At 39.7% G+C, this 26,288-nt stretch overlaps 1 protein-coding gene across 6 annotated transcripts in view; it reads right to left on the bottom strand.

Moving 5' to 3' along the window:
* Window positions 1-2,067: 2,067 nt before the first annotated feature.
* The window catches only part of Map2k4 (mitogen-activated protein kinase kinase 4), a 109,979-nt gene continuing 85,758 nt past the window's right edge, over window positions 2,068-26,288 (bottom strand). For 5 of the 6 annotated variants that reach the window (XM_028783160.1, XM_028783165.1, XM_028783161.1 and 2 more), the window contains 7 exons: window positions 23,164-23,283; window positions 20,878-20,929; window positions 18,122-18,249; window positions 10,119-10,196; window positions 7,400-7,548; window positions 5,480-5,525; window positions 2,068-4,536 (listed from right to left, as the gene is read on the bottom strand). In XM_028783160.1, coding sequence (XP_028638993.1) covers window positions 4,423-4,536; window positions 5,480-5,525; window positions 7,400-7,548; window positions 10,119-10,196; window positions 18,122-18,249; window positions 20,878-20,929; window positions 23,164-23,283 — 687 coding nt within the window. In that variant the 3' untranslated portion in view covers window positions 2,068-4,422. The remainder of the gene's footprint in view (window positions 4,537-5,479; window positions 5,526-7,399; window positions 7,549-10,118; window positions 10,197-18,121; window positions 18,250-20,877; window positions 20,930-23,163; window positions 23,284-26,288) is intronic. The other variant, XM_028783162.1, reaches the window with a different exon arrangement.

Raw genomic sequence — 26,288 nt, 5'->3', positions numbered from 1 at the left:
TCTATCTATCTATCTATCTATCTATCTATCTATCTATCTATCTATCTGTCATACTAAACGTATAGCTCACTGACTTACCTAGACCAGCAAGGCCCAAGAACCCCATCTCCTCCCCTCCAGCATCCCAAGTACAAGTGTGTGCTACTGCACCTGAGGTGGTGGTGGTTGTTGTTAATTTTTTTAAACATGGGAACTAGAGAGTCAAACTCAGGTCCTCATGTTTGGCAAGTAAGGGCTTCAATGACTGAGCCATCTCCCCAGCACTAATATTGCTGTTTTAAATTGTTGATGAAATGGTCACAGTAATCGTAATGTAAACTGCTGGTCAGTCTGTAAAAGTACCACATACGTATATAACAACTGTGGGGCAGGACCTGTAGTTTTTCAGTCCTTATAAACAGATGTAATGTCAACACAACTCTGAGGTAGACAGGGAATGATGGTATTGCTGCCTCAGACTTACACACAGCTTAAGTGTATGAAATTAAACAATTTGCTGGCTCATCAGATGTAAAACATCAAAAAGGTAACTGGCCAAGAACTACAAATAAACGACTTTCTAGGACTTCCAGAAAGGCTGGAGAGCCAGGATTCTGAACATGCCCTCACAACCAATGTCTCTATTCTCTACATTGCAGATACACAGCTGGGCAGTTATCAATCCAAACTGAAAGGTAGCTTAAAGATTCTCTTGTGCAGTTCGTGTATCATACTAGCGACAGACAATCACTTCACCTAAAACTTCAAGTGCTGTACTTAACACAAGGACTCAGGGGTCTCGGGGGTAACCTCATACCTGCTTGTGTATACATGACCAAATCCACTAAGTTCTCAGAACCTTCACCTTCAACTCTCATGACAACATAGCAGGTCCTGGTGAGAGTGACAAGCACAGGATGTCCAACTACTTCTGAATCACACACTTCTATCTTTAAAGGTGATGGGGGTTTTATTCTTATTGGTCCTGGGAGGGGCATGTGTGCCACCTGTACCACTGTACACCTGTGTAGGTCAGAAGACAACTTACAGGAGTCTCTCCCTTTCTACTTTGTGGGTCCTGGGGACTGAACTCAGGGCTTCAGGCTTAGTGTTGAGTTCCTGTATCTACTGAGCCACCTTGCCTGCCTAACACTGTCTAACAGTGGATTTAAACTAGCATGCTTTTATAGTTTTGGGTTTGAGTCTCTCAGCTTTTCTGTTCCCAAATACTACCCGAGGTAGAATTTGACTTCTGTAACCTCTTTCTGTTCTCCTATCTACAAAGAATGTCCTACCACGTGATTTTTGGTGTGTCTGCACTCAGAATCAAATGAGATGAACAAACACAAGATGTAGTCCTATGGAACTTGGAGTGCACCTCCCCCTCCTTCGACCCTGGGATCAAATAGGATGGGAACCTCTGAGGTACTGTTTTCCTCAGCAGCCAACACTTAGCTTAGGAGCAAACACTAGAGGACACAGGACACAGTACTGAACCACTATGATATGACCAAGTGGGCATCAATGGCCATGGGAACACTGCAGAAAAAATTCAGACTAGCCTGCTTCCCACCATTTCCAGGCTCCTGAGGCTTTTTTGTTCACCTCCATTAGTGTACCCACCAGGCCCTCCCCACCCCAAGAGGCTCCCCGGGCATGACCCCTAGAGCTCTTTCCAACTACAGTCTCCTCCTTAACCTGCTCTCCTCTCAGACAGCAGTAAGAGATCACATCTGACCTCTCACCTGGGAGTCTCAGCATCAGGAGCATGGCTGATGGGCCTAAGGTCACACATGTCAACGCTGATACAGGTAGAACTGCACCTGCTTCCTGCAGCATTCTACAACCATGGTAGGTCCAGACACCCATGTGCAAGCTCAAAAAGACTGCACCACAGTTGCTAAAAGGAAAAGCAAGCTGTGACACACTGTTACATTTGTGGTCAGGGAACAAGCAGAGAAAGAGGATAAAGAAAAAGCACCAGAAACTTCTGGAAAGAGATAGCTCTCCTCCATATGAAATGCACAGATGATTTAACATCATTTTTTCTTGACTTTCTTTCTCGGGGTATGACTGCAGAAAATCAAATTACAAGACCATCATCACAACCTAGATTTATTACAACTGACCTGCAGGCAAAGGGTAGACTATTCCATAAACATGTGGACTCCATGGCTATGTCTTAAATAGAGGAAGGATTCAAACAAGAATACAGCATAAAATATTCCAAAGCTCCAAGAAGCAGTTATGTTACTGAGCTACATTTTTACAGACAAATAAGGCAATATCCCTGCACATCAGCTTTTTGATAATTTTTATATACTTTCATATAGTACAAGAGAAAAATAACCAGAGCTCACAATGTACAGTTCTTACACTATTTTCACAGTTTGTGAACACTATACACCCTTTTGTTTTAATAAAGATACATTGTAATAAATTCCTTGCCCTTAAGTTTATAGTTTATAATAATCTATGATTAATACACTAAAATTGCCTTTTTATGTGGTCACCCACACAGCAGAAAGTGAGATAGCTCCTGGACAGTCAGAATTGCTTTGATCTCCATTTGCATAATGGCAGAGTGAGGCTATACTGAGCCAGATAGGAAGCTGACAGCAGAGAAACAAATTCCTCTTGAGTCCTGGGAGCAATGGAGGACAATGGCTTGGTGCAGCTTAAGGAAGACATCCCATAATGTCTCCTTGTGGAACACAGAGAATCTAAGGGTTTGGGGGTCAGGGGTGGAAAATGGAGAAATTGGGCAAGTGGACCAAGAGATAAATCATTTTTAAATCCTCCAATGAGAAGGGATGTAACTTTGAACAGCACCATTCTCCTTTTGTTGTTTGATAGTACTTTGAGTGGCACTCTGGGAGACACAGCAGTGCCCACCAGGGATAGATCCTGGGAGGGCATCACCTGCATGGCAGGCATCACCTGCATGGCAGACTAACTACCAGTGCTGCTTAACTGCTCTGCAGAGCCTAATGCTCAGTGCCTGGCTAATAGGCTGAAGACAAGCAGCACATGAGATGAAGTGGCTTCGTTTTCATTTTGTCTTTTTGGGGCAGAGGTGGGTAGAATTCCACTTCCAAGGGAGATAGTGAACTGATAGAGGCCCCAGCAGATGACAGACATGCCTATCTGAAAGGCTGCCATTTCAGATCTTTATTCTGCTCAAATGTGCCTCTCCAACAGGCTGCCTCTTTCTCAACTACAACATCAACTGGGCCCAGCTGTCTCAGCATTCAGAGCACAGGAAAGATTCAGGGTTACAAGTTGTGGTAAGTAGCATCCCTGACAATGCTAGGGTTCCTAATGTAAAAAACAAGCTGGAATACTGGACTGAGCAAAAGCCACAAGGTGACAACAATTTGTGGGGAAGGGAAAGAGTTAGCAACTGAGGACCTGGCCCATGATGGCAAGAAGCAAAGAGTTGTGATTTGGTGTTTTGCTGCCTGCAGGAAATCTTCATCAAGGCACATTGCTACTAGCTAATTCTCCCTGTTAGTGAGTTATGATGGCTCAAGTCCCAGGCTTGGGGACAAGGGGGAATCTATAGCTGCTACAAGCTGTTCTGGACAAAACACCAGAATCAAAAACATCTGTAAACTTTGCCCTCAGTACTGTTTCCTTCGTTCAGTCCTGGCGGTTGGTGGCAGGTAGAGCATCAAGTAGGCAGCACCCTTCTATGACAGGTGGCAGACTCCTGTATCTTCCCAGTGAAGAGCAGGGCTGGAAAAGGACAAAGAACACATTCTGTCCTGTCTCAATATTTTAATGTTCACCTCTCTGAAAGCAATGTGGTTTTTGGTAAAGATAGATTAATTCTAATTTAACATGATATTTTGAACAGGGAATTTGGCTGAGCACATCGATCCCCAAACATCGACTGACTGTAAAGCAACAGAATATCAGATGAGTAAATCTATTGCACTTGGTGAAAAAAGGAACTGCTTCCTTTGTCTCCCAGCTGCAGAAGGCAATGTGTCTCACTGGCTGTGCAAGCTCTTCTCACTCAAGCCCAGGTCTCTGTGTTCAGACATAGTACATCCATGACTGTGTCCTTTCAGCTTTGGAAGTCTCACAAAACACCATTCCAGTAGCTGCGTCTCCAGGTTTTGAGTCTAGAAATGAATGTAAGGTGTGATCTAATCACAGTCAACAACTTGATCGTACTGACTTCCACACGTCATGAAATGTTCATCACAAAAGAGCAGGATGAGGTCTCTCTGACCAGCACTAACACTGTGATCAGTCAGGTATTACAGGGATGCACATTCTAGGTGACAGAAGTATACAGACATGATGGAAACGAACACCAATCTTATTGCACATGGTGTCTGGGCGAGCAATAAAAACACTGTGATACAGGATGAAAACTCTTTACGTCTTGCTTCCTCTCAGCCCTTTTTTCTAGAGTCTGATGTAGCAGTGGTATCAGTCGACATACATGGGAGAGCTGGGAGTAGCTGGCATCTGATCCAGGATTTTACAAACATAGCATGCGACCTCTACAGTACGTTCTTCATACATCAAAATAAAGGGATGTTTCTGCAAGAAAATTAAACAGGGAAAAGTGTCAAACATTTGTATCAGAGCCCTAAGTCAACCCTTCTGAATTTCTATATAACACAGCACTATAAGCTCCCAATCACACACATAAGAAAAGCTTCATCACATGAACATTTTGATGAATGGAAGTGGACACCCTAGATGTGAGATACTGGGTTACCATCTGGAGGTTCCACCCGGGCAGTGAGGTCTCAGAACTGTGTACAGGGAGTATTTGCTGAAGAAGAAAACAGAGTTGTTTGTTCCTTACCATACCACCTGAAAGCCAAGAACTACAGGAATCTCCATCCAGCCTTTAGGACACTAGAGTAAGCCTCCGTCCCCACTCTTCCCCACCACTGGTACCTCAAGAATCTTTCAAAGGGGTTTTTAGTTTAAAACCTTCTGATTTCTACTAAAAAAGAAAGTCAAGAGAGACCTTCCCTGTGCTGTCCAGAGCCCACAGCCTGCGTCACCAAGCCCGCTTTTTGTTGTTTATAACTTGAACAGCAGTTTTTCCACAACTTCTCTGGTTATATTACCTGATCACAAGTTTGGCTTAACAGCCTTAGAAAGCCCTAAATGTGACAAGCAATGCAGTCTTTTCTTCAAATATTTCCACATCATTGGACCACAGACAGTACTTTCTCCTCTGCTCAAAGGAAAGCCACAAAAGAGACTGCATATTGTGAGCTGAATAAGAACTTCTCAAAGAATTGTGAATTGGCAGAGCGGTGTGCATTACCAGAGGGAGAGTAACCATACTGAATAAAATTTCACTAACTTTGTCCTACAAGAGTTACACAAACTTAGACTACACAATGGAATGTTTCAGGAGAATTTTCTAACATGATTAAGACCAAATTCTTTTTATGAAAAATGAGTTAGGAAATTAAAGGTTAAACTGTAACCACCAATTTCTGGTTACAGGGTCCATACTTACCAGAAGCTCTTTATACTTTGGCCTTTTGGATTCATCCTTTGTAAGGCTAAAATAACATGAAAGTAACAGTGTTAAGATGAAGTCATAATGACCCAATTATTTTACTTTTTACAAATGAAAAGCAGACCAGGTCAAGGTGATCTTTGGCTATATAGAAAGTTCAAGGCTAGCCTGGGTTACATAAGGCTTTAAACAAAGCTCTTATGAGGACAGTACAGATATCCTTCAACTGCAGACATAACGATTCAGACAACAATTTTGACATACTGAAAAATAAAAATAATGGGATACTTTTATTTACCACTGCTACCTGCTGTGACACAAAGAGAAACAAGGAGAAAATGTAACACAGTACTGCACACACATATATAAAATAAAACCACAGAGGAGGTCTAGGGATCAAAACAGCAGAGCTGGGGAAATGGCTCAATGGGTAAAAGCACTGCCCTGCAAGCTTACTGCCTTAAATTCAGATCCCTAGAGCCCAGGGAAAAATCTGGATGTAGTATCTCACACATGTAGCAATCCCCAAAATCCCAAGAAATGGGAGACAGAGACAGGAGAATCACCCAAAAGTTTACAGACCAGCCAGCCTGGAGTACACAAAAACAAGAGGCCCAGCCTCACAAAACAAGGTAAAAGGTGAGAACCAACTTCCAAAAGTTGTTCTCTGCCCTCCACATGGGTGCTGTGGTGCCTTTGTTGCTGCATGCAACATATATAAATAGACACTTTAAAATAAACAGTCTGTGATATACATTAGATTCTTTTTAGCAAGTATTTCATTAAAATGGATATACAGAATGGCCAAATTTATGGAATTATTCAACTGTATTTGATATATGCAAATTAGTAAACAACAGACTGTTTTCAGTGAGGAGAGGAAGCCAGCCAACTGTCACCCAACAAGTTTCCTTCTACCTAGTTCTTGAGGCATTCCATTCTCTTTCTGAAAGATCACAACAGGCAGAATTTGTTCAGAGAAGATGAAAGAGACCTGAAAACTCAAGTCAACAAATGTCACAAAAGTGCTGGCATTACAATCAGACCATCTGCTCCACCTGGCTTCTAATGGTTTCTGGGGATTGGATGGAGTTCCAGACTTCATATCTGCCTAGCAAGTGCTTCACTCACTGAGCCATCTCCCCAGGTCTGCATATATTCATTCTCAGTGCCATGTGCATATAAGAAGAATTGACCAGCGGGGCAGTGGTGGCGCACGCCTTTAATTCCAGCACTTGGGAGGCAGAGGCAGGCGGATTTCTGAGTTCAAGGCCAGCCTGGTCTACAGAGTGAATTCCAGGACAGCCCGGGCTACACAGAGAAACCCTGTCTCGAAAAAAACAAAACAAACAAACAAACAAAAAAAAACAAAAAAAACAAAAAAAAAAGAATTGACCAAGTAGACAACAATAACAGGCCTGGAGTCCAAGCCTTCTTTGGAAAAGGATTACAGAGAGCTAATATAATAATTTTAGCCTATGAATTTAAGCTTTGGACTTGAGGTTACTACACATACCTATGCCCAGCTATGATCTAGGTTTTATCAGGCCAGAGATCTATGCCTTACAGTCTGGTCTGGTGAGTTACTGAGTAGTAAAAACAACCAGGTGATCCTGATACAACCTCATCATGAGAAGATCACCAGTCTAACTTAGACGTTTAACTTGTACCAGGGACTGGTGATCTGGAGGCAGCTGCTTCTCCATCACCCACAGCTGTTTTTCACCAATACTATAGTAGAATAAGAGAATGCTGCCTCTCCAGGCTGCCTAGAACTTCTACATAGCAGTGACCCATAATCTTAGCTAGGGGTAATGTAATAAAAGACCTCCTTCCCTTTGAATCTATGTAATTGAGATTAAGTTCTTTAACTGCTCCCCCAATTTGTGTTTGAAACTTGGCAAATACAATACTTACCACAAGTTGACAAAGTTGATGAAACTGGGGGAGAACTCCCTTTCTTCGGAATTACTCAGCTGCGGAGGGTCTCCTTTCACCACTTGTGTTAGCTGATCAAATACACTATTCCACTTTGGATAAGGAAATCGGCCTGTGGCCAACTCATACTACAGAGAACAAAAAGGAAGCAGAAGGCACCAGGCATGATTTACTACTCCCTATTGGAAGAGTGGTGTCAATGTAAAGATCCAGCAAAACTCTTTTAAAGCCATCCCTCCAACTGTCAGGATAGGGAGGAGTCTTTCATCATAAAGCAAAGTGGAAGACATATAATAAAGAAAGGTGCCTCGACCGAACTCAAGACCTTGGACTACAGGTGAAAGTAAAGCTCTGGGTCTAGGTTCAACTACACCTCCAGAATGCAGGCCCAACCCTCTGTATGGAAGGCTCTGGAAGGCTTAGTCTACAACTTCCACAGAAAACATTTTCATACTCTGTAGTCACCTGCATGGGAGTTCTCAGTTCCTTTCTAAGGTAAAAAGAACATTTAACAAATAAAAAGCCAGTCTGAATTCAAAGGAAAGAGTATGCAAATCCTGTGGTTACTTCAACCTCAGTCAGGCTTTATAATTACCGCAGAAACCAAGTTAGGCTTACAGACCCAATAGAGGACTCAAACACTACCATTAGAGCATACAGTGCACATCTAAATAGTATAATGGCCTCAAAATATTTGCTAATAACCAATATGTCGCTAGCTCTGTTCTGAAATTCAATGAAAACCATGGAACTTGTACTTTTCCTGAGACATGGAGTCATGAGACCATTACGAGGATGAGGCTCCAAAATGGTACAGAGAAATGTTTGTTAAGGGTGAACATTCTTAGAAAACCAACTCCACTTCCTTCTCAGAACTGCTTTCTCTCTACTTAGACAAAGGTGCATAGGGAAATAAGAAGACATACACATGCAGGCATTTACACACAAACAGGGAGAAGAGGAGCATAGCTTTGGCTTAAGTTTCTATTCAGTAAAACTGAAAATGCCTTGAAAGGGCATTTCCTTACCCACTTGGAATAATCTCACTAGGCTTACTCTTGGAGGACAGGTTGGAATAAGAAGGAAAGCCTGCATTATATGGTGAAAAGCTTTAAGATTATCCTATGGAAGTCAGCAACCAAGTAGTCCTAAGTATTGAAATACTTGGCTAACGCAGCTTAAAGGAACTTTTGTAAAATATGTTAAAACTGTTCACAGGTTTGGGGATATGATGTAGTGATAGAATTCTGCTCTACTATGCCTAAGGCCATGGTACAACTGCCTCCCTTCCTCCCTTACAATATAAAACAAACCCAACTTATTAAACAAAAATTCTCTTTAGTAAGGAAGAGCATACTGGCTCTGGACATGTGTATATAGATGCACAAGGTTTGTTTGCATGTCTGTGTGTGTGTGTGTGTGTGTGTGTCTGTGTGTGTGTCTGTGCATGTAGGTATACATGAGTGTATTTGTGTGTACATGGGTGAACACAGACATGCTGTGTGTGTACATGGGCACATATGTGTGTGGAAGCTACAGGACAACTATGAATATTGTTCCTCAGGCATCACCACCTGGGTTTTTTTGTTTGGTTTGGTTTGGTTTAGTTGGTTTTGAGAGAGGATCTCTCTAGACTAAGAATTCACCAAGGAACTATACGCTGGGCAGCTAGAAGACCCCAAGGGTTCAGTCCCTGCCTTCCTAGCACTAACATTACACATGCAGTTCATTATGCCTCGCTCTTTACCATATAAGCATAACAACAGGAAGGGAGTAGACAGGGACTTCTGTATGCTTTACGTGCAATCACCTAAGTGGGATCAATAGGTTTTCCTATATAGTCTGTGAACTGGTTTGAGAATGAGAAAAAGAAAAGATAACTGCAGCCTGCAGAAGCAAACTGTTAGCCTCCCTATAGGAGAATCAACCCACTAGTCTATCAACAAATTTCACCAAAACTAACAGACATGTGATTCTCATTACAGAAGAAATTCCAGTTTGAAAAATGAGATTGGTAATCTATAAAAAGCTCATTGCTCTTAATATGAACTAAAGGACCTTGGTTCAACTTGAAAATGGGAGGAAAATGTAAGAGAAGGAATTTTACATCCCAGAATCCATGTGGGACAGAAATTTCAGATAATGCAGAAGAAGCTACGGAAGTTGTTCAAAACAAGAAGCAAACAACAAGCAAAGCAAAGCCTGAAAAATGAGAGGAGAAAATGAGTGCATTAATAGATACTGCTTAAACTGTGTCCCTCAATTCTTATGGCCTCCAAACACAAGGTGGGGAGTGATTAGATAATCAGAGTCCTTACAAACAGCATCAGTGAACTCACAAGGCACCTCTGACAGCCATGTCCCTAACCCTCTTTGCCATTTGAAAACAACAAAGGCATCTCATTCTGTACAAAATAAGTCACACCCTTGTTCTTGGACTTCTTAGACTCCAGAACTGCAAGAAATAACTTCTTGATCTGACTAAGCTACACAACTTATGTTATTTTACTAAAGCACTCCAAACTAAGGCAGATACATTTAAAATGAAACAAAAATTTCAACAGTCTTTAGATAAGGATGAAGACTTTTGGTTTATTTGTTACAAATCAGAAAGTTTCTCCTTTTCTTTCACCATTTTTTACCTCTTAATCTCTTACTGTTACATTACTATGACAAAGTTTAGCCAACAGAAACATACCAATGTGATCCCCAAACTCCAGACATCAGAGCGGACATCATACCCTTGTCTTGACGCACTTGGGTCTATTCTTTCAGGCTGGAATACAAAGAGAAGTCAGCATCATTAGTTATGTGGACTGTAAAGAAGCAGATAATGGAAAACAGTAGCTGGGGAGTTGACAAAACCTCAGCATCATCCCAGAATTCATTCCCACAGCCAGACTAGGGGGAACAGAAAGACACCATATATTAGAACAACTAACAAAAACTCCACTGACCTTTCAATGGCTATGTCAGAGGAACTGGGCTGGCTAATTTTATGTTAACTTGACACAGAGTTAAGAGAGAAGAGAGGAAAAGATGCGCACACACACACACACACACACACACACACACAAAGAGGGAGAGGGAAGGAGGAAGGGGAAAGGGAAAGGGGGAGGGGGAGGGGGAGGGAGAGGGAGAGCACATCAATTGAGAAAATGCTTCAATAATACCCATCTGTAAGCCATTTCTTAATTACTGATTGATAGAGGAGATCCCAGACCATTGTGAGTGGTGCTGTCCCTGGGCTGATGTTCCTGGGATTTAAAGGAAGCAGGCTGAGCAAGCCATCAGGATCAAGCTAGTAAGCAGTTCCATAGCCTCTGCATCGGCTCTTGCCCTGTTTGAGTTCCTGTCCTGACTTCCTTCATGATAAACAGAAACATGGAAATGAATAAACCCTTTCCTCCTCAACTTCCTTTTGGTCATGGTGTTAATCACAGCAACAGCAATCCCAAATAACAGAAGGACTACATTATAGACCTTCTGAATTTCTCCCCTAAATACTCAAGACACTGGCAAATGTAAAGTTGAGAATGGTCAGAGGGAGGGCAGGGAAAAGGGAATAGTAGACAAAACAAGTAAGTACAAGGTCTTATCCCAGCAAATGCTGGTAAATAGGAAGGAGCTGGGGAAGACAAGAGCAACGTTCTGACTCCCCAGCCTTTGCTCAATGAGAAGACTGACCACAAGTTACTTGTGACAAAAAAGAAAAGCAGAAACTGTTTCTGTACAACCCCACCCTTTAATTCTTCTCAACATTCTTTGAATATCCCAATTACTTACATTGCCTTTAAAGATACATGCCTAGGAATCATTTCAGCCAAATTAAAGCATAATGTGTAATATATCACCTTGTCTTATGAACAGGAAAACAAACAAGAAAACAAACAAACAACAATTTTAGTAATTTCCATGAAGGGAACATCTTTGCATTTCCTTGAAATTAGGTACTATTTTTTACAACATGTAACATAGATGCAGAGGAAAACAAGAGAATATGCCAATGGCAAAAAAATTAACAATGGGGTGGATTTTGATGGCCAATTGTAAGTGCTACTAAAATGAAACTTTCCAAAGTGTAATAGTTGTACTAATTTGGAGACATTTATTTTAACTTGAAAACAAGTGCTGTGCTGCACCAATATTCACTGAAAGCTATTTACATCTTTGTTGCAAATATAATTATATTGCTGAAAATGATATACACTATGTAAAAACACTGACTATTCAACCACAGGAGAAAATACTGTCCCAGCATCACTAGGGTAGGCCTGATGTACTGAGTACAACATATACCTTCTTATACAGATGTACAGAATGGCAACAATGCCGAGCACATTTGCAGATGATGAGACAAACTAAAAATCATGAGTATCTTCAAATTCTAACTTTGAATGTCTCCATACATTTGGAGAGAAAAAAACCATACTAACATGTGGATCAAAGGAGTCACTTTACAGGACACAGCTGAGTCTTACTCAGAGGAAAACCATTTCCTTAAAGCACATAATAGAAGAGTAGACATCTCAGATCAATAACCCAGCTGTACACACTAAGGAACTATAAAACCAAATCTCAAAGAAACAAAACAGCAACAACAAACACATAAGGAGAAATCAGACCCAAACAACAGCACACCAGGAAATAGCAGAGACAAGAAGTTAAATAAAATAGTAAGAGAGAAAGGACAGAAAGAAGTCAACAAAACCACAGCACTTCCTGGGCAATAACAGAACATACACTGTAGGCAAGATCTGGTCAGACCAAGAGAACAAGACAGCCTTGACATCACTACATAAGAATGAAGGCTAGGAATTCCTACTCATCTGAAGGTAACAAACAAATGAAAATCTGTGATATGGAGTTGGGAGAGGTATGATATGAGCCTTCATCCAGAACTGAGGAGCTACTGACAACTGAGCTTCCAGGAGAGAGAAGGGCAGGCCTTTTTGAAGGGTGTAGCCCTGATAGGTCAATCAAACTCCAGTGGACAGATGGTTGCACATCTAAGAGTATATGGTTAGTACAAAATGGACTTGATGTGACATTTAAGAAAAAAAAAAAAATCCAAAGTTGGGAGAGGGTGGGGGAGTTGGTCCAGGAAGAGCAAGGGGGAAGAGATAAAGAGGGGAATATAATCTAAAGGACTATGAAGTTCTAAAAGAAATAATACATTTTAAAAGGAAAATGAAAACCTATCAAGACAATATAGAAATACAAATACAAACAACTTTAGAAGTATATTTTTTAAATGAATTTGTCATTAAAAACTATCCCACAAGCTGTATGTCATGGCTCACAACTATAACTTCAATACTGAGGAGGATGAGACAGGAGGAATATCATGAGTTCAAGGCAAGCTTGGGCTGTATAGCAGGTACCAGGATAGCCTGGGCTATGATGAAAGACTCTGTCTAAAAGAAAAAGACAAAAGACGGAAAGACAGAAAAAGGCAGAAAGAAAGGAAAGGAAAGGAAGGAAGAAAGGGAGGGAGGGAGGGAGGGAGGGAGGGAGGGAGGGAGGGAGGGAGGAAAGAAAGGAAGGAAGAAAGAAAAAGAAAAAGAAAAAAGAGAAATGACAGGATGGTTCTCACTCATTCCATAAATCTCTTAGGAAAACCTGATACAGACAGTGCAAGACAATGTTCCTGTCCACAACAACACAGAGCACTAGCACTAGGATAAATCTAAGCCACAGAAGAACTTAATGCAGTAAAACCAGTGCGCTCTGTCTCAGGGATACATGCCGTATGCATGTAATACAAATGGAACACACATTCACATTTTGGGAAAATCTGTACAATCTAAAGCTTCTGACAAAATTCAAACTCCCAAAATAATAACAATAGCAACAAGTCTTAGAATACTATGAAGAGATAGAAGCTCTCACTTCACGAAAGAAATACAAAAGCAACCTAGACTTAACCTAGATACAACACTTCCTTTTTAATTAAGCTACTCAGAACTGAGTTCCAACTAGTGTAACATGTAAGGTAGAGGTGTTACTTTCATTCAGAAATTTCTACAACCCTCTAAATAGGAATTCTCTATTAAAACCCAGTGAACCTAAATTAGCGAGGTCACCAAGATACAATGGCAACTTAAGACAACTATTGGTATTTCTACATAATAAAAGCAAGGTGTTAAAAAAAAAAAGACTTCATTCCATTCTCAGTAACAGTATCCAAAGTCGTAAGTTCTTTTTGTTTTTTGTGAGTCAGGGTCTCACTATGCAGCTCTAGCTATCCTGGAACTCACTCTGTAGAACAAGCTAGCTTCAAATTCAGAGATCTGCCTGCCTCTGACTCCTGAGTGCTGAGATTAAAGATGTGTGCCTGTACCGATCAAACCCATGAATTCTTTGGGAATAAATTTAAAATGACGTCCGTGCTAAAATGTATGGGCACTGTTAAGAGAGCAAAAGATCTAAATGAATGGAGGCAGACCAGGAACTAAAACCTTTAGTGTTAACACACGAATGGATAAGCAAAAATGGTGGAAGATTCATATAACCCAAGCTTCTCAGCACAACAGCACAGATATATATCTTCAAAGTATGTCAAAGAAGGCAGGTGTTGGCTGCCTTAGGCAGGAATAGGGAAACACACAGAACAGACAAGAGATCGTCAAGCAAGAAGTTTTGTATCTTCACTGGCTGTGATTAGTGACTATTTGCCAACACTCCCAAGTGTGCACGTAGCACAAGGAGCTATACCATTCGCAATTACTGTGCTAAGATCACTCTAAATTCCTTTGTATTTGTCACAAATGAGCTAGAAATTCTTGCATGTGTAGGCTATGCAAATATATCTCAAATCCCAAGCAGCTAAGCTTATAGGCATTTGTAAGCCATCTATAAAATGGGTGCTAGGAACTGAAACTTGGGTCCTTTGGAAGAACAACATGTGCTCTTAACCCCTGAGCCATCCCTCCAGCCCCTGAAGTAACTTTTTAGAAGTCACTGTGTTAGAGGGTAACACAAAAATGAGAAATCTTCCAGCAAGAAAGATGGCTCAGCAGTCAAAAGCCAGTCTGACTGCTCTTCCAGAGGCCTGAGTTCAATTCTCAGCAACCACATGGTGGCTCACAACCATCTGTAATGGGATCCAATGCCCTCTTCTAGTGTGTCTGAAGACAGCTACAGTGTACTCATATACATAAAATAAATCTTTAAAAAATAATGAGAAATCTCTGGAAATTAGACTTTAAAGTATATTCAAAGAAAAAGAGAAACTGAGGAAAGGGGTCACTGTCTTGTAACTGTTCCCATTCTCTTTCACGTGTTATAAGTAGTAGATATGATGTCCTTTGCCATATGGTGCAACTGAAAGCAGACATTATCTATGAAGTTGTCATCCCCAAAACAATCTATGGTCTGAATCTAATCACCTGGGAGAATCAGACTCATGAAGAATGTAGGATTCTAAAGCTACTTCCAAAAAGGTTAATCACATGAAGACTGGGGGGTGGGGGGCTGGGGTCCAGGCCAGGTTAGGCTAAAATAATAAATGCAAAAGCTGAAAACAAGGCACCGATTTAAGGTGACTGTGCCGTGGACATTCAGGAGATGCAAGCATTGCCTATGTAATACTACAAAATTCTTAATTATTTTATGCATGTTAATGTTACTGCGGTCATGTTAAAGAATATCCATCTTGGGAAAGGGACACTCAAGTGTTTAGAATAAAATGATTCAGCAAGCATGCAAGCATATACCACACACATGCATACATGAATACATTCATATGTTTACATGTGGGGAAAGAGAGCTTGGCAAACTATTAAATTTCTATATAAAAATATTATATAAAAATTCTATATTTTGGATCTTTTTTATGTTCAACAATTAAAGAGTAATCCCGGTTTTTCTAGACTGAGGAAAAATTTTAAAAGCCTACTACAAGGGTATTTCTGGTGATTCCAGTACACTAAGGTAGAAGCTGATACAGGAGAGCCTAAACGTGGAGCTAGCCTGGACTGGTTCAAAAACACAAACAAAAGACATTTCAGATATGCTACAATATACCAAGGAGACTGAAGCCACCTCCAGGCTCTCAAAATTAATTCTGTACTCCTGTCCATCTATTACTAGGTCAATCTCTGTCTACCAATGGCAGGATTATTTCATTTGATTTAGTCAGCATCAGAGCTGCAGAGGTTATCATTGGCTTACCTGTCCCAAAGTAGGATAACGTCAGGAAGAAAAGTGAGTTCTTACACCACTTCTCTTTTGATAGGCATACAACCATATTTCTATACAAGAATGAAAAGCCTGCTTCTTTCTTTCAAAGTTATCTGAATTCAAAACAATTAGCCATATCTTGGCCACAGCTACATTCTTAAGGCTTGCATGAATCAAAAGTAATTCTTAAGGAACATCACACAGTGCTAATGTTTGGGTATGTTTTGTTCCTAAGTATTCAGGTGCTAGAGGCTTGATCTACAAGGTGTCAGTATTATGACAAGCCAATCATTTAGACAATGGGCCACTAAAAAGTGGGCCCACTAAAGAGGTCTGGCTGGTTGAGGGAGGACTCAGAAAGGATTGATGATGGGCTCTTAGGTCAGATCTCCTGAAAGTGGACAGTTACAAAACAGGGCCCTTCAGCCCTTTCTGCATGCAGACAACTCCCTTTCATTTCTCTGTGGTAAAGTCAGAAGGGTTTCAGAAGCAAAGAGATGAGAGCCACTCAACTGTCAACTTTGATTTCCTAAAACTACAAGCTAAAGATTCCCTCCCTACAAGTAATCAGTCTCAGGTATTCTGTTACCACACGAACAGCAATAAAATCATATTTTCAAAGTGAAAAACATCCAGCTAACTTTAGCACTGAACCATCTCAACCCAGGTAAAATGCTCAGCTATTCTCTGGGATGCATGGTTACTGAATATGTCAATTATGGCAACTAACAGATGTTGTGTCTACTGATTTTTTATTTCTTGTCTTTGAATCTGTTATGCCATTTATTCCTAATTACTACAATGAAAATAGGATTTTCTGAATTGCATTTGCCAAGTAAGACAACCAAACTCAGATTCTAAAAGGTCTTTTTATCTACACATACAAACACACATAAATACACACACACACACACACACACACACACACACACACACACACACAGGAACAATTCTAAAACAACCAAACTCAGATTCTAAAAGGTCTTTTTATCTTCACATACAAACACACACACACAAATACACACACACAGGAACAATTCTAAAACACTGTCAATACTGAAACATTTCACAAGCAATGCTTTCTAAACACAAAATCCAAGTATATACAGCAAGAGAACACATGGTAAGGACAGGTAGCACTGTGTTTCCCATGCTCCCACACTGAAGTGTGGAACAGAACTAATGGCAAATTGACTTCCAAGTGACGTAGGGAATAAAATACATTCAAGGTTTTAAATAAATATAAAATCTGAAGATATATCAGGCCTATCCATCCAGAGCATGTTAGAAAATCTTGTATTTCTAGTTTGTGACTGTTCTGATTTAAAAAAATTTCTTTAAATAATTTATTTATTTTTTCTCAAATCGTAATTCATTCACACAAGGGTTATAAACACAGAAAGGCAGGATGTGGGGAAGGGGATGACACTGGAGTGTGGGTGTTTATAACATTTATAGAAGCAATCACAAAGGAAACACAGGAGGAAAATGTTTACTCAACTCTTAGATAGTCTTTTAAAAGGTTCATGGAGACAAGATAGCCCTGTGAATAAGGACACTGAGCAAGCAAGCCTGGCAACCTGACTTCAATTCTCAGAATCCATTTTCAAGGTGGCAGGAGTAAATTGACTCCATAAAGGTATTCTTTGTCCTCCACACATGCACTATGGCATGTATGACCCCAACAATGATGAGGATAATGATGATGACTTAAACAGTGTACAGACTGACAAAAAAGGCCAAAGCAACGGCCAATCCTATCATCACTTATAGAGCATGCTGACCTCTAAAGGACCATGGATACTAAAGGAAGAAACTGGAATCCTGGGTAAAATTAAAATACAAACAGCAAACACTAATCAAATGCAATTTGAAATCCGGGCTGTGGGCCAGACCATACAAATAACACTAGGGTAGGACAAACAGGGAAGTTCTGAAAGAACTGTGTCCATCTGTTTTCCTGGGGGGAAAGGGGGAAGGAAGGAATGGTGCTTCCTTCTAAATGCATAAGGCCCCTGGCTTTGCATTTATTGCTGTGTTTCATCCACTCCAAAAATCAGAAATCACAATTGGAGCACACTATCAGCTTTTGTAAGACACAGTGCATTACTCCAAGAACTGTCTTCCTGTATCAACTTACTCTTCTGTAACTTTTAACAGCATCCTTCAGCAGCATAGGACATAAACCTCTCAACAGATACTATCTATTTTGGCCAAGAAAGTACAAGAGATATAAGAAAGACAAGGAAACTGACAATTTACCACGTGGTTGATTAGCTAAGTTGAATAAAATCAGGAAAGACCAAAAATGCTAAAAATCAAACAAGAGAATTAACATGTATACAGGAAGGCAATGAAATAACAGCAATATTCCAGAAGTTAAAACTAGAGCTGGAAAATGCTTAGGGAAACATTCTAACATAGTGAAGCTGCATGGCTGAAGGCAATCTCTTACACCAAAGGGTACAGGCTCTCTATGCAATGACTGCCAAGCAAGAGACTTGGCTGTACACTTACTGCCATATACGGCCTACACCCAGCATCTCTTGTCTTGGCAATAGAGTCCACAAGCTGTCCACTGATGCCGAAATCACAGAGCTTTATATTTCCACTTCTGTCCAGAAGAATATTGGAAGGTTTGATGTCTGCAAGAGATACATGCCATTCAGTATGCAACTGATCAATCAAGTGATTCTAAAGTACTACAGTCAAAAATACTGAAAATTTTGAATCCTTAAATTCAGATATACAAGAAATAAACTTTTATTTAGCACATGTAATCATTATTTATATTTTAAACCCATGTCAACAACTAAGGCTAGAGACAGTGGGTCACATCTATAATCCCAGTACTTGTGACACTATACAAGGAGAATTGCTAAGAGTTTGAGACCAGTCTTAGCTACAGAGTAAGACCCTGTCTATAAAAACTAAAAAGAGACTAGAACTGTAATGTAACTGTCAAATTCCTTTCACTATTACAATTTGACAAGCCAAAAGATTTCTCTTAACATCTTCACACATATAAAACACAAAATCATGGTATTCAACAGTCAGGATAGGGAATGAACTTTATCCGATAATACACTAAGCTTATTTTCAAAAGAAAGCAACAATTATACAACTAAATATAAGGTATACTAGTCATGAACCTACAATCTTAATTTCATTAAGTATAGCTTTAACTTATGAAAGAATTATTTTAAAGGAAGAAGTTATTTATTCTCAGAAAATGTAATCAATAATTTCTAAGGAATTTTTATACAAATTTATTTTAAAAAAAAATTTATTTTTATTAATGTGTGTGTGTGTGTGTGTGTGTGTGTGTGTATGTAAGTGTAGGCCAAGTGTGTGAGGAGACACTCAGAGTCAAGAAGAGGACATCAGATCTCCTGGAGCAGGAGTTTGTGAGCTACCCAGTCTGGGCGCTGGGACACGGGTTCTCTGGAGAACAGCACACACTTTTAACTGCTGAGCCAATGCACATCCTGACAGCCTTGTGACCTAAATGCTCTCTCCAGTTTCTCCCAACCACCTTTCCCTTGGCCTCATTTCTATAACTTTCAGAATGGTGTGCCTTCGCTCAGCACACAGAGGGCCAAAGTTCCTCCTCATTGGCAATCACTACCAATGTGCCAGTGAGTTGACTGTCAAATTTCCCCCTATGCTCTCCAGTTCTCTATTTCTATCATGATCTTCCCACCTATTTCCTTGTCAACATCATAGAAAACAATAATTGAGACACAGAAAAATACTTATATAGACCCAGAAGTTCCTAATCCCTTCATCCTTTCTAGTGAGATATCCATATCTCCAAGACAGCGCTCCAGAGAGGTAAGTCTTCTGCTCCTTGGCAGAAGTTACTCTTAGAGAAGGGGACAATTCTAGTAAACGTGACATAGAATACAAATATGTAAGAAAGTATGTCCCTGCTGCTAATAGGGCCACATAGGAAGTGAGAGTCCTTTCTTCTGGAGATTATTGGATCTAGAAACAATACTGGGAGCTGAAGTAGTCATTAATGCCATGACAATGTTTTCATAAACAGGTCATGTTTTAGAGGAGTTTTGGTTTGTAATGTGAATTTTAAATCTCTTTTACAAAAACATGCTCTAAAGTAAAGGGGGAACATTTCATAGGAGAAATAGCATGGCTTGAATATACTTGAGTATAGGGGCTGGGAGCGTAGCTAAGTGGTAGAGAACACTTGTCCAGCTTGCACAAGGACCTTGGTTCAATTCCCAGAAATGGAAAAAAGTAGCTTAAGGTGCTATGTCCTCAGATTCTTCTTGAATGTCTACATGGCCACTGTGATGCTTTGACTGTATGCAGTCAATAATACTAGACAATGAGTGATTTATTTTTACTCATTTATGTTTCCCTTTAATCAATTTTATTGGCATCTTTTAACTGTACAAAGAGGCTTTGTTACTAATAGTAACTATTTTTAACTAAGATCAATTATTTGTAGCAAAATAATTACTTTTTATGTCTAATATACTTACTAAATTAGATGGACATTTATAGAATCCTAGGGGAGGGAGAGCTGAAGCTTCAGGACATATAGCACTTGGATTGTGTGTGTATGTGTTTAGTTAGTTGAGTGTTTTATTTTATTGGCCACAAACAAATATTTCATGTAAATTTATATAGTGGTATGGTAATTTTCATTTTTAAATGTTTTAACCAACTAAATGAAAAAAAGTTGTCTCCTATGAAGTGGGAGTTTGTTTGTTTTTGTTTTTTTAAACACAGAAATATAAGAATGTTTTCATTTTAATCCCAGATATGGGATATGGAGCTTCTACAGATTATCCACAGTAGCCACCTATGATTTGCCTTGTGCTCTAGCAGGGGTATGGTTTTGTACTATCTGTAGCTGTGTGACTTTTGGAAACCTGGGGGCTCTTCAGAGGGCATATAAATCCCAGAGCCCCAACAGAAGCTGCTATCGGTTGGCCAGTTGGTGGCTGGCTGCTATTGGTTGCAATCTGTGGCAGTATGTCAAGTAGTTGTGTGCAAAGAAACAGAAAGAAATTAGATCCTGATGGCGAATATCAAACTTGCCCCAAGGAACTTAACATCCCTAAGCAGGAAGGAGTCTAAGTAGAACACCACCCCCTTTCCCTTTTAACTTTTTTTCTCTCCTACCTAGTACTAGGGGGTTGAAAAGACAGAAAAAGAGGGGTGGAAAAGGGTGGAAGAAAAATAACCCACAAAATAGTCAAAACTCAAGCTATATTCCTATTCCATAGAAAGCAATTCATACCCACCTCTGTGAATAATTTTCAAGTTTTCTTTTAAGTGGTTTAGTGCTTTCACAGTCTAGGGAGAAAAATAAAAGATCGGATAAGGATCTTTGTTCATTTAATAAAATAGCCCAACAACCTATCACAAACAATATTCTCCATAGCCCTCTTTATGCGTTTTCTATTTAACATGTGAAATGCTGCCCTTTTGTACTTTGAACTATGATAGTATATAATTTTACATGGAACAAGCTGCCTTTTATATAGTCTTCCCTGATAGCTAAGAAAACAGCAATATGACTTATATATTAATTCAGTAAAAAGTTGTATTGTTTTTGTACCTCAACCTGTACAATCATAAAAGATGGTTCTACTATCCATGATAGTGATAATTTTTTAAGTTCTCAGCTCCTCACAATCACTCACTAAACTCCTGAAGTAAGTTCTGCAGAACCAAGATATCTGCTCAGTCAATAGCAATCTGTCCTGGCCTGGGTCACACTACCCGTGTATTAGAAATTATAGGCTTCTTCAGAAAGTGAGGAAACAGAGTCTTGACAACAGGCCAACAAATTTGCTGTTTAAAAGAAAAAAGAAAGTCAAGTCTTTGCTGTCATCAGAGTAATTATATGAAGAATTCAGAATGAACCACCTTAAATTATCTCAATAACTCTTCCTGTGTGTTCACTGGTCTATTAGTTAGCAAGAGACTTTATAGGAGGTAATTTAAAATGTTGCGCTTAATATATAAGGTGATCACCAAGTCTGAAAATATAAACACAGATGTAGTAAGTATATATACCTAAGTATATATACTAAGTATATAGTATGTACTAAGTATAAGATGTACTAAGTATATATACTAAGTACATACATGATACTCATACATGAATATATTTATATTTGTATGCTGTAGGTAAGAGTGAGGTTATGAGATCAGGTTGTGTGAGTTTTAACCATCAGTAACTCAAAACCATGTAAGTACCAAAGCAAATTAGTGTTTCAGTGCTTTTGGGTTTATCATCTAGAATAATAGGATATTACTTACCATAGAATTACCAGAAATATATGTGATAGAATCTTGGCTCAACACAAATAATATTCACTCACCATTAACTACTATAAGTATTCCATTATTGTAGAGTACTGCAGTACTATTCTACTACTGTACTATTATATCCCAATACTGTGAACAACAGCAAGTTCCAAGACAACAGTGGCTTGGTATACTGGAGAGGTGGCTAAATTATTAATGTAAGGTTTACATATTCATCTGAACAATGAATAAGTTTCTAGTTCAACTCAGTTTCCCTCAATAGCATTATATATATCTCAAAAGTGAGCTAGCTCATAAATGATTTAAATTTAACCATTAATTTGGCAGGGAAATTTTTTTTAGCAAATTATCAACTTTAAGATAATTTACTAACTACAGTTTAATCAAAATTTTAAAAGTCTACTAGACATACACATCTCTTACAACTTAAAGAGTTCAGAAATTGCTTATATTTTTTAAATCAGTTTCATTAGCTTTAGAAATCACCAAGTTGGCAACTGACAACGAAATGGGGCGGGGGGGGTGCTGATTCATAGAAATCATATGTCATAAGCAACCACATATGATTTAGTGCTCACATCAACTAACTACACGAGTATCTCTGGCTCAGAGTCTCAGGGGGCTCTAAATGTCTTATCACTTTTGCTTTATAAAAAAAAAGTTATTTTCTTTTGTAAAAAAAAAGTTGTACACAGTTATCAACTGAAAGACGAGATCAGACACATAAGCTATTGTGACTTCATAGCACACATGCAGGGGAGAGCTCTTCCCTTTTTGTAGTCTGGTAATTGCAAGCTGGTCACATAAGAATGCTGGCTACTAAGATGACAAGTCAACACTTTAAATGATTTAGACTGAATAATCCTCATTCTTAAAACCACAGCAAAACACACTCTGTCAAAAAGCTTCAAAGCAGACTTCTGCCACTCTGATTAGCTTAAAAATATAAACTATATAAAAATAGTTAAAACAACAGGGAAAACAAATATAAAATAGCATTCCTAGTGTCACTTAACGGTCCATTACAGTTCTTTGCGATTGGAATAAGAACAAAGCTGTAGCAGTCACAGACCTTCCTTGTTTTGAACAATGTTCCTCAGGTCTACTATGTTAATTATGGCACAGACACGACCTCATCTCTTATCCTCTTACAAATGGTCTTCTCAGGAAGGCACCTAAAACCACGTGCATTCACAAACACCAGCAACCAGAAACAGAGTTATACATCAGTAATGTCAAAGCCAAATACTTACTGCTAAAGTGATTTTGCCTAAGATCTCTTCCGGAATAACGTCATCTAACACACTATATACATATTTGTAAAACTTATCGAACGAGGTAGACATGAGCTCCATACAGATCCAACAGTCGCCCTGCAAAACAACAGATACTCGTCACCTCTAAAATCCTGATATTAAACACTAGCATTCTCCCCTTACTTAGGATAGAAACGGGGAATTAAGAATTAGAATTAGAATTAAGGGGGAAGATATCTTCCTCTGCTTTCACAGAGAATCTTTGTAAAACCTCTGCTGAACACGTAACTTGTGATATTTTTTATTCATCATTTAGGACCTGGAAAGGATGTCCTATCTGGGTTTAAACATAATTATGTGGTCAAATCCTATTTTACCCAGTCTGTCTTTTTTTTTTTTTTATTCATTTTTTTAAAAGCATGTCTCTGTGTGAGAGAGAATGCAATACTCTTGGACACCAGGAGAGGGTGTCAAATCCCCTGGGAAGTGGAGCCTGGATTCTCTCTACAAGAGCTCTCAGTGCTTTTAACAACTGCTCCATCTCTTCAGTCCCTACTTTACTCAGTCTTAGTTTACACAGAGAACTTATGTGCTTTAATAAAAATTTCTAATTCTGCCATGACCAAACATACAATTAGGAAATACTGGAAGACTATCCTTTTTCATTGACAAAAGAGCTTAAGAAACTAATAAAACTGCTCATTAGAAAACTTAAAACAAATAGCTAATGTCATCTTCAGATCAGAAGCCTTGTGGCTGAGATGAGTCACTTTACTGAGTTCCTTTGCCCTGTCTGTTCCCTGCAGTGCTTATTGTAGTCCAGCAGCTGGTCCCTCCTTCCTGCCCCAGCCTACAGCTGCCATAAGATGCTGCTCTACCCCTGCCCCAGGAGCTGTCAAAAATGCTGGCTTCTATCAACATCGCAGCACCACAACATCTCAGCCTGCCACTATCACAGGAGCTGTCCATGGTGGCCACACCTTTCCTGCCTCAGCTTACTCCAGTCATGAGCAGCTGTCCTTAGTAGGACACCTTTCCTGCCTCAGCCTTGGTGAAACAGCACTGCATGAAATGTCCCACAGGAGCTGTCCATAATGGCAGCACCTCTTCTCTAGCCTCCTTGAGCATCCCCAAAAAGATCGTACCACAGCAAATGTTGGCTGAAGCTGGGAAGCACTACTCACCCTAATCCATGGGCCTGATGCAGGAAAAGGGGAGTGAAAGGAGACCCACTAATCCCTGAACAAGAAAATCCACCAGTCCCTGAGCTCCCCAAGCTCAGGACTTGAAGTCCCACAAATCTCCAATCTGGAAATCTCTGCCCTGAAAGGCTCTTCCACCTCAGAAACCCTATATAAGCACTGCTCTTTGTCCAAGTCCTTGCTGTCCACTACCAAGAGCAGAGAACAGCCATCCATGGATTCATCTATCCTCCTCCTGCCCCCTCTAGACTCTTCCCTTCAGTAAATCTCTTTTATGAGATTTACGGCCTGGAGTGACTTTCTTGTTGTAAGAAGCTGAGAAGAGAAGAAGCAAAGGAGCAGGGCTGAAGCTAAGTTCATCAGTTCAGCTGGAGACATCCTGCCCTGGAAGCTGCAACATCTTTGCTAAGGAGGCATCCTCAGAGCTGTGTTGTTCCTGAGCTCCTGTGTCTCAGGAATACCTTTCCTTTGCGATGCTGTCCCATCTCAGAGCTGTAAGGTTCCTGAGCTCCCATGTCTCAGGATGCCCTTCCTTTGGGATGCTGTCTCACCTCAGAGCTGTGTGGTCCTGAGCTTCTGAGTCCCAGGATACCCTTCCATTCACAAAGAAACACTTATATACACTTACCACTGTCTGATAATATATAACTGCTCATTTTTATGTCTGTCTCCAATAAATCAATACAATTAAACAAGTGTGTGAAAGCAATCTTATCATGAAGACACAGGAAGAAGTCCCTGCTATCCTGCAGTCACTGTGATCTGATAACAATACAGTGTTCTAGTGATAAGTTTCAAACTGCTGTTTATGTGCATAGGTGATGACACCCTGTGATGTCCTACCCCATCCACCACGGATGTGAGTCATCATTTCATCCTATGTAACACCCCTTCTATAGTACCTGGTACAGGCACCCCATGTAGCCATGTTGCTACAGTAACCATGTCAGTTATGAGATTAACTGCCATAGTATTCCAGTGCTGCATTTCAAGTATTCCTAAGGTATTAGAATTGTTACACCTTATGACTGGTAAAATTATGATTAACATTTTCCTTGCCAATATTCTGTTTAATTTTTTCACATATATATGTGTAAGAAAAAAACATATACAGACTGGTAATATCAGAGGTCTCAGGCATCCACTGGATTTGTTGGGATGCGCCTCCTCCAGGTAAGGGGCAACTACTATAGCCATATTGACATTTGATAAAATCACCTTTTTTTTTTCTAGGAATAGATCTTTAATATTCCATAAACTCAGAAAGAGAAAAACAAAAACTAGAAAGCTCTAAACTCAGAATGGTATACAATATTGAAAAGAGAAGCTTAAGTTCCATTTCTTGACGCTATGGTAATAGAGGCAATCAGGAAAGGTGTGAGAGTGGAGGCCCTCAGCAGGGAAGGAACTAGAATAAAGCAGTGACAAAGGGAGAAAAAGTACTATCAGATGACAAAAATCATCTTCAACAACTTTTATGCTCTCCCTAATTCAGCCCTCACAGCACAAGCATATTTAACTTACAAGTGTGATGAGCGCACACTCAAAAATGTTGAGATGAGTGACTTACAAGTATGACAAGTGCACACTGAAGAATGTTGAGGTGAATAACAGAGTAAAACGTTTATGCCATTAGACGACAAGAGAACATATGTATGATAAAGTACCTTTACATTTCCTTTCTATAGTGTTCTCAGAGAACAGCTCTCACAGAAAAACATCAAAACTCTTCACCAAAACATATAATTTTATTTTGATCTCATGACACCTCAGTAGATTCGCTGGAGCTTAGAAAAAACTACAGATTACTCAAATCCCCACCAAAAGTAAGTAATCCCAAAGGTAGAAAGAGACCCCATGCTGAGATCCTGGGAGGCCAGACACTTTCTGTTTATGGAAGCCCAGGCTTCCTCCCTTCTT

The sequence above is a fragment of the Grammomys surdaster genome, unplaced genomic scaffold (genome assembly GCF_004785775.1).
Source record: "Grammomys surdaster isolate TR1022 unplaced genomic scaffold, NIH_TR_1.0 1019, whole genome shotgun sequence".
Classification (NCBI taxonomy): Eukaryota; Metazoa; Chordata; class Mammalia; order Rodentia; family Muridae; genus Grammomys; species Grammomys surdaster.
This window is presented reverse-complemented; position numbering and strand designations above follow the sequence as displayed.